The 9719-nt window shown below is 42.2% G+C and overlaps 1 protein-coding gene across 1 annotated transcript in view; it reads right to left on the reverse strand.

The window, feature by feature from the left end:
- The window catches only part of LOC141257386 (calpain-2 catalytic subunit-like), a 280695-nt gene extending 276888 nt beyond the window's left edge, over positions 1-3807 (reverse strand). The window contains exons 1-2 of the mRNA XM_073671879.1: positions 3511-3807; positions 2323-2392 (exon numbers count right to left, since the gene is read on the reverse strand). Of these exons, the coding sequence (XP_073527980.1) occupies positions 2323-2392; positions 3511-3747 (307 nt within the window). The 5' untranslated portion in view covers positions 3748-3807. The remainder of the gene's footprint in view (positions 1-2322; positions 2393-3510) is intronic.
- Positions 3808-9719: the final 5912 nt, after the last annotated feature.

The following is a 9719-nucleotide window of genomic DNA, read 5'->3' on the forward strand; positions in this document are numbered from 1 at the left end:
TCTCCAGTGTTTCTTCCTATGTATACCTGAGCGTTTACAGAGTATGGACGTTTTGCTGTCGCACAGAGTCCATATTTTGATGCCGTACTTTGCAGGGTTACTTGGAATATGATGTCTGAACGGGCACCTACCTCTGAATGACACCAGTTGTTCATCTACAGTCACATTTTAACCAGTATTATAAAATGTTGGTAGAATCTCTACCTATTTATTCCACAAATCTCTAATAAGGGCAAGTTTGTCTGTGGCTCTTTTTACAATTCGATTAGTTTTATTATCAAACTGAAGGACTCTTGAAATCTCATGAAATCTTTCTAGATACATTGTGGCCCTATATATGTGGTGACCAGTTTCGGAATTCCATAAACTTTTGGTTGATTCACCATACGATCTGTACACTCCTGTTAACAGTAGTAAACCTATGAAAGCATTTAGAGCTGTCATATCGAAATTCTTCCATTTCTCGCTATAAACTTGTTGTCCCTCAGTGTTTGTCATTTGTATTATGGTGTTTTGTATGGTTATATTTATGAACAATTTGAATGTATCAAGATGTATCATTGTTGTATCGTAATTTGAAAATGTATGTATGTGTAAATCTGCACGGACCAAAAGGATCTAGATAAATTGATAAATAGTAGTAGATGCAATATATAGTCCAAAATGAGATTATAACTCCTTTATTTTACTAAAAAAATGGCTGGAGATTAGTATAAAAGGCTATCGGTCATTTTTGAACGAACAGTATAAGCGTAAAAAAAAACGTGGAGCAAAAAGTAAACAAAAAAATAAATACCCATAGTAAGAACCCCTCAAATTGGGAAAAGTCAATTAACCACAAGTTTCAGATCCGCATAATGAATATTTTAAAAAATATCAAATTTCAACTTCAGTCATTTTTGACCGAACAGAACAGCAGGATTAAGTGGTGAAGAAAAAATTTGAAGTCTGCAAAGAAAAAAAAAAAAAGTCGCCATTCTCCGAGACTCATAGCATCTTCATTTTTCGCGATCTGGGGCCGGGTGAGGGCTTATTTTTTGTGTGCTGAGCTGACATTTTTACTGATACCATTTTGGGGTAGATACGATCTTCTGATCGCCTGTTATTGCATTTTATTGCAATATTGCAACGACCCAAAAAATGTAATTCTGGCATTTTGATTTTTTTGTCGTTACGCCGTTTACCGATCCGATTAATTATTTTAATTTATTGGTAGATCCGGTGATTCTGAATGCGGAAATATCAAATATGTGTATATTTGATTTTTTTATCGTTTTATTTTTAATAGGGTGAAAGGGGAGGGGGGATTTTAACTTTTATAATTTTTACATTTTCATATTTTTAAAAACTTTTTTTTTACTTTTCCCATGCTTCAATAGTCTCCTTGAGAGACTAGAAACTGCGATCATCCGATTGCCTGTGCTACACATAGCAGGGCTTCATCCTCACTTGCTATGAGCGACCGCTGGGTGGCACTCATAGCATCCCAGCAATGACAACCTCAGGGGTCTCCTGCAGACCCCGAGTTGTCATGCCAACCCATCGATGACCGGCGGTCATGTGACATTGGCGCCGATGGGTGGGATTGGTGACGTGTTTCCAGCGCGGACATGCTAAATGCTGCTGTTGGAGGTTGATAGCGACATTTAACATGTTAACAACCACGGGTGGATCGTGATTCCACCCGTGGCCGTTAGGGGCACCGGTCAGCTGTACAGATCAGCTGTCATGTGCCGGAAAACATACGGGCTCAGCACAGGAACCCGCATGGAGTGCAGAGATAAGACCTTGGACATAGTCATATGTCCAAGGTTGTTAAGGGGTTAATTTATTTATTTTTATTAATCAATAGTACACATGAAAATAACTTATTTTATTTAACTTATGGAAATCCACTTCTTTTTCCTCCTCATTGATCTTTCATTCTCAATATTCTCAATTTTTGGGTTAACTCTGTATTCAGTGAAGGCAAAATATTACATTACTGGGATAGATGATAGTTGGTACTGATAATATTCTATATATATACAGAGCCTTTAGCTCCTCCCTTCTTCAATATCCATAAAAATTTATAGGCACCAACTGTTATCTCCTATCTCGGTGATGTAAAAATCTGTCTTCACTTAATACTGATCTTACCCAAGAATTGAGAATAAAAGATCAGTCCAGGAGGAGAAAGAAGCTGATTTCTCTGATAAGAGATATTACAACATTTCTTATTTTCATGTGTACTATTGATTTATGGAATAAAAAGTAAAATGATAGTTACACTTTAAATATATATTTAGTTGTGCATATTTCATTGAATTCATTGCTACTCACCTAATTTGCCCTGGCAGATATCATCACGCTCTTCCCCTCCTACAATAAACTTAGGGTTCTTCTTTATTTCCTGCAAAATTAAACTTAAAAATAAAATAGCTGGCATTAACCAAGTGGCCTATATTATTGTCCAAATACATTTACGAATGATTGCCTAACACAAACAAGGAGACATATTAGTGGACATGTGGCTTGAGATGTAATTCTTCTGGAACCCGAGTTAAATCTATGGAAGAAAATATTTATTTAAAGGAACACTACAAAAAAAAAACATGTTCAATGTGTCATGCCTTAGTGCAGAACTTGAGAGGGTGAAGCAAGACACGGGAAGCAGGGCAGCCACCAGGAATTTCAGGGCCCCATACTGGCAAAATTTTTGGGCCCCCTTGAGACTCTGCCCAGGCTCCACCCAAGCTCCGCCTCCATTCTATCATATTAAATTTTGTGCCCTATCTTCAAGCATCATGTTATAGAGCAGAAGATTTATTAATATCAATCCCTCTTTCCTAGAATGAGTTCAATGGGTGGTGCCACTGAGTGAGACCGCCTCCTGGACTCCTCTTCCAACTCATACTAAATTATTTCTAATAATTTGTATATCAATCCTCTCAGATCCTCCTCCGCTATAATATTATATAGACTGAAACTACTGCTCTAAGTGTTAGATATAAAAAAAAGAATCAGTTCTACAAAATCCACTATTGTAGAATATGTCCTAAAAAAAGAATATAAATACACATTATTATTCATGTCACATACCCTGACGAAGCTCGGGTGAAACGTGCGTTGGGGCACACAGGATCACAGGTTACACTAGCTTTTGGCAATGTAAGTACTAGTTTGCACTTTTTTGCTCTGCCACTATGGTCAAACAATTTGTTAATGAAGAGCATGAGTTAAGTTAACCTCATAGTTAGTTAGTACAAAAACATTTACAATAATTGGTAATAATCAGCAGTAAGATTAAAATGCATGTCATGTGGTCTTTCATTAGATTACTCTGCTTTTGTATAAATGTTATCTATATATTTTTCAATAAAGGCTACATTTTATGAGACGTTATGCATTTGTTTGTCCTCTTGATGGTAATCTCTATTAGTGGTGTGTATCGGAGTACATAAAAATTTTCTTTATTAGTATGCTCTTCAGTGTTTGGTTTAATACACATTATTATTGTCAGATTCTTACCTTTGGTCTCTTCCACTCAAGCCCGTTTACGGTTTCTGAATCAGGACCCAACAATTCTGAGCCCAGTGAGGATTGAGAAGCGGGAAATTTTGGATCTTTAAATAATTGTTTAGATTCCAGGCACTCTGCCTTCAGTTTATTAAAGTCCTGATTTTCAAATTTTACTGGGTTATCGGAGGAGCCAAGTCCCGCCGCCTTGGCCCTGTCTTGGGCGATCTTAGAGGCAACTCCAGACATGATATAAAGCTCTCTGTACTGTAGTAGATGATTATAGGGAATGAACAGAGAGTTATTTATACACCGTTATATGCATAAGAAAACCCTGGAGGAATGAATGACAATAGTGAGGTGAAGAATAGTTGGGTTTACTTGTGTACATGGCTGTGTACATAGGGAATTATGCATCCGTAAAACTAAAAACAACTTTGAGAGCTTTTTTGGAGTCTGAGAACCTGCCATTAGTTTCTTTTCACAGGAGTAACGAATAATTATGTAGTGTTGGTTGAAACGCATAGGCTGAATGGGACCAGGTTTTTTTCCCTGAAGGTCTGCATCTTGATTTCAATATTCATATTCAAGGGATTCTCTCGAATTCAGCTGGGAGATTTGATTTGCAACACATCAATTCAGCAAAAGTGCTCCATAGCCTCCAATTACCCAGGAAATATGCGTATAACACTCTGAGGTCTCCTAGAACTGTATGCAGTCACTATCAGCTATTTATCATAACACAGTAATGTCAAAGCGATATTGACATATACGGCTATAGGCAAACGGATATTAACCAGTGGTAGTCAACAGCCAACAGCCAGTTTAATAACATACTACTCTGTCAGAATTTTATTGTTTGATCCCTTTTTCGGGGGAGGATGGCTCGGCTGCCATGTCAGTACTTATACACATGAAATATTTCCATAAGAAGCGAAAAACTTTTTAACATGTGGTTATAAAAAGTATCCCTGCTTGGATAAAACGCAAAAAGATTACTACAACAGACCGCAGAAATATCGGTGTGGCGTACAACAAATTGCAACAACAGTACAGGTGTAGTGACTGGAATCTGACATGCAGGTTTATTATTCCTTAAAATTTGACAAAAGTTGGTGACTTCAGATTTTATTTCAAACTTATTAAAACTTCATCAAAGCAGAGGAAGATGAACGTATTTCCTAGAGATGAATGAATTTGTTTGAGGAGAAGTAAATTTGCCTCTAATTTTTACAAAAAAAAATCAGATTCAGTTTGCTTTGTGCGAATGGAGCAAAATCATTGTCAGCCGGCTGCCTGTCATAATCCCGCCACTAGCTGGGTCCTAGGGACGCTGTGAGTGACTGCTCGGCCATACTATGGATAGCAGGGGTGTGATGGGCTGTCAGTGCTGTGAGTTATAGCTCAGCTGCTCTATGGATAGCAGGGGCTTATCGGGGTTTCAGTGCTGTGAGTGACAGCACAGCCGCCCTATAGATAGCAGGGGCGTGTCAGGCTGTCAGTGTAGCAGTTGGGTTTCCCCCCAGGTGTTTTGCTTTCCGGATAATTGCCAGATTTAACTGGCTGGTAATGTTAGGTGATTGCCAATTGTAGCTCCAGGTCAGTGGTGTGCTTACTCTTTGCTCTGTATTTTGATCTTTTGTTGCCGGACCTTGGATTTGGTTTTTAACTACCCGTCTGTATAACCCCTTTTGCCTTTGACATGTTCTGACCTTAGTAACCAGACCCCGAACTTTGCCCAGACTATCTGTTTGTATTATCTCTTTGTCTTTGACCACTCTGCCTCACAGCTAGTCGGTGAGTAATGAATATTGTCACACTGCCATTTTGCTGAATTGTAGAGAAAAGGGTTAAAAATAAATAATACTCACCTCCCTGTTCACCTGTCCTGCTCTCTTCTCCTCTTTGCTCTCTGACCTTTTCAGTCCTGTCTGTATATGACATGTACATTTTGCAGTAAAAAAGTAAATGGAAGCCTAGAAACAAGTCCTGCTACTATCTGTCTCACTCCCTTTATGCCATACAGAATATTAGATACAATGACAGAATATCAGATGCATTGACAAAGTATCAGACAAGGTGACGAAGTATCAAACACATTCAGTGCAATGGTGCCCTGTACATAATTGTCCTTTGGTGTCCAAACCTCCTTGTTTTTTTTTACTCTGTTTTTGATCAAGTAATTACATAACCTTTTTTTTTATTTTGTCACATTTGTGAAGTGAGTTGAATTTTTGTAGGAAAAAAATTGTAAAAAAAATGTCGATATTTAAATGTGCATGGGCGCTATGGATTGTATGGCACTTCTTTCGTCTCAGTTACTGCAGGATTATGTTACCTTAAATTTTAGTCAGTGTTCTGCACTGAGCAGTCTGCCTGATGACAAATGACTAAGCGGAATAATTTTTGGATTTTTTTAAAATTAAAATAGTTATTAAATAGGCTTTTGGTTACTACTCGGTTGCCATGTTTCAATAGTGAGGTCGCTTTGACATTACTAAAACTGTGTTTGCTTTAGAGAGATTGAAAGGGGTTGGATACAGTTGCGGCAAAATTAGTTGTGCGTCAAATTTTGGGGGGAAATTTGCAGATCTCTGTATCATTCTCTTTCCCTGACACAATAATCTTCACTGCTGTCACACACTATATTTACATTATATTCTATGTATCACTTGTCCCCTTGCTTTATGATTCAGCTCAGATTACAACATCCCATCTCTCCTTCTCCACATTCCCAAGAAAATGGCTGATGGATTTCCTGCTTCAGCTTTTGTACAGACTCCTGTAGCATCGGCGTCTCTGCCTCCTGCCAGGCAGAGACGCCGTCCCTCTTACCACCGCGCTCCCCGCCCGGCGTCTTCTGGCGCTCCTGTTGCTGCAGCTGCCCACGCGCGCAGCTTCCTGGGCTCTGTGCTTAGGGTGCGCGCACGCTCCCTCCCTCTTAAAGGGGCCGCGCGCGACGTCCTAAGGAGTCCCCGGCCATGGCCGGAGGACCTCCCGTATATAAGGCACCTCTTCCAAAATGGAGGTGCCCGAGCAAAGTTGTAGCACTGTGTACTTACCTCTGCTTGAGCCCTCAGGTTCCACTGCCTGCCTGACTACCAAGTCCAGTCCGCCAGCCTGACTACCAAGTCCAGTCCGCCAGCCTGACTACCAAGTCCAGTCTGCCAGCCTGACTACCAATCCAGTCTGCCAGCCTGACTACTCTCCAGCCCGACAGTCTGTCTTCCGTTCAGTCCGCCAGTCTTTTCTATGGGCTCTACCCACCTGCTTACCTGGAAGCTCCTGCCTGTTACCTGCCGTGACTACCAGCCAGCCTACCTGGAGGCTCCTGCCTGTTACCTGCCGTGCCTACCAGCCAGCCTACCTGGAGGCTCCTGCCTGTTACCTGCCGTGCCTACCAGCCAGCCTACCTGGAGGCTCCTGCTTGTTACCTGCCGTGCCTACCTGGAGGTCCCTGCTTGTTACCTGCCGTGTCTGCCAGTCCGTCTACCCGGATCACTCGTCAGCCTGCCTGCTGTGCCCATCTGCTATACCGGTCAGTCCCTGCCTTCTGACCCGTGGGAGTCACCTGCTCTCATACAAGGTCGGTCCCAGAGTAGCACCTGGTCCCTCTGCTCGGTTCCTCCCTGGTCACGGAGTCGATTGAGCCGCCGTACGACCTTGGTCGCTCCGAGCTGATACCTAGTTACGCTCCTCTGGTCCCTCCTTGCACCGCAGCACAGAGGTTCCACCACCCGGATCCGTAACAACTCCTAAGCTCTAGTCCTGATTGGTTGTGCTACACCATGTCATAGTAACTGCAAAACATTAGGGGGAAGATTCAACCGTCAAACCCAAGGTCACATGGTGTTATTTGGACATCGTCTTCCTACCTCCCATGTGGCGGCAGTCATTTTAGGTGATGTGATTTGCACTAAACTAATCATCATCTATTAAATTTCCTTGACTTTGGATAATCTCAAATTTCGATAAGAATTTAATTAGCTTATAATTGATTTGCTCAATTTGTTTTATATGCTACTAATAAAGTCCATATTTTCAAGCAAATGCGTAAACATTTTCACATTGTTTCTTTAAGTACATTGTTTTCCTGAAGACAGGCAGACTTTGCTATGTTTGCTCATGTTAGTAACATACTGACAACATATAACGAGACTTTTTGGGGGGGATTTTCAAAAATATTTATTGACTATTCATGTATGACTTGTTTTGGAGCTTTTGTGCTCAGGGCCTTAATTTAGAGCAAACACTTGTGATTGTCTGATATACCAGTCATAATGTAGAAGTAAATATTTATCACCTTACCTCTTATGAACCTCTTACATTATGTGACAGTGCAAACGTCAGAATTTTCCCACAAAATTAGATTTTTGGCAAATAAATTCACGCAATTCTCAATACTGGAAAACTTGTAATTGCTTGGAAAATACACATGAGGAGAGGGGAGAGAAAAAGAGAATCCTGCTGACCAAAAGAGCTTACACTCTATGGGAGACAGAGAGAGAGAGAGGACCCCTCTGATCATAACAGCTTGCACTCTACAGGAGAGAGAGGACTCTGCTGACCATAAGAGCTTACATTTTACAGGAGAGAGTGGACCCTGCTGACCATACGAGCTTACACTCTACAGGAGGGAAAGGATCCTGCTGACCATAAAAGCTTACACTCTACAGGAGAGAGAGGACCCCGCTGACCATAAGAGCTTACACTCTACAGGAGAGAGAGAGAGGACCCCACTGATCATAAGAGCTTACACTCTACAGGAGAGAGAGAAAGGACCCTGCTGACCATAAGAGCTTACACTCTACAGGAGAAAGAGAGAGAACCCCACTGACCATAAGAGCTTACACTCTACAGGAGAGAGAGGACCCCGCTGACCATAAGAGCGTAAACTCTACAGGAGAGAGAGGACCCTGCTGATCATAAGAGCTTACATTTTACAGGAGAGAGTGGACCCTGCTGACCATAAGAGCTTACACTCTGCAGGAGAGAGAGGACCCTGCTGACCATAAGAGCTTACACTCTACAGTAGAGAGAGGATCCTGCTGACCATAAAAGCTTACACTCTACAGGAGAGAGAGGACCTTGCTGACCATAAGAGCTTACACTCTACAGGAGAGAAAGGACCGTGCTGACCATAAGAGCTTGCACTCTACAGGAGAGAGCGGACCCTACTGACCATAAGAGTTTACACTCTACAAGAGAGAGAGGATCCTGCTGACCATAAGAGCTTACACTCTACAGGAGAGAAAGGACCCTGCTGACCATAAGAACTTACACTCTACAGGAGAGAAAGGACGACCCTGACCATAAGAGCTTACACTCTACAGGAGAGAGAGGACCCTTCTGACCATAAGAGTTTACACTCTACAGGAGAGAGAGGACCCTGCTGACCACAGGAGCTTACACTCTACAGGAGAGAGAGGACCCCGCTGACCATAAGAGTTTACACTCTACAGGAGAGAGAGGGGACCCCACTGATCATAAGAGCTTACACTCTGCAGGAGAGAGAGAAAGGACCCTGCTGACCATAAGAGCTTACACTCTCCAGGAGAAAGAGAGAGAACCCCACTGACCAAAAGAGTTTACACTCTACAGGAGAGGGGGGACCCCACTGACCATAAGAGCTTACACTTTACAATAGAGAGAGGACCCCACTGACCATAAGAGCTTACACTCTACAGGAGAGAGAGGACCCCGCTGACCATAAGAGCTTACACTCTACAGGAGAGAGAGGACCCCGCTGACCATAAGAGCTTACACTCTACAGGAGAGAGAGGACCCTTCTGACCATAAGAGCTTATACTCTACAAGAGAGAGAGGATCCTGCTGACCATAAGAGCTCACACTCTACAGGAGAGAGAGGACCCTGCTGACCACAAGAGCTTACACTCTACAGGAGAGAAAGGACCACACTGACCATAAGAGCTTACACTCTACAGGAGAGAGAGGACCCTTCTGACCATAAGAGCTTATACTCTACAGGAGAGAGAGGACCCCGCTGACCATAAGAGCTTACACTCTACAGGAGAGAGAGGACCCCGCTGACCATAAGAGCTTACACTCTACAGGAGAGAGAGGACCCTTCTGACCATAAGAGTTTACACTCTACAGGAGAGAGAGGACCCTGCTGACCACAAGAGCTTACACTCTACAGGAGAGAGAGGACCCTGCTGACCACAAGAGCTTACACTCTACAGGAGAGAGAGGACCCCGCT

This window comes from Phyllobates terribilis, unplaced genomic scaffold (genome assembly GCF_046119375.1).
Source record: "Phyllobates terribilis strain yellow unplaced genomic scaffold, ASM4611937v1 Scaffold_3__8_contigs__length_932513732, whole genome shotgun sequence".
Lineage (NCBI taxonomy): Eukaryota > Metazoa > Chordata > Amphibia > Anura > Dendrobatidae > Phyllobates > Phyllobates terribilis.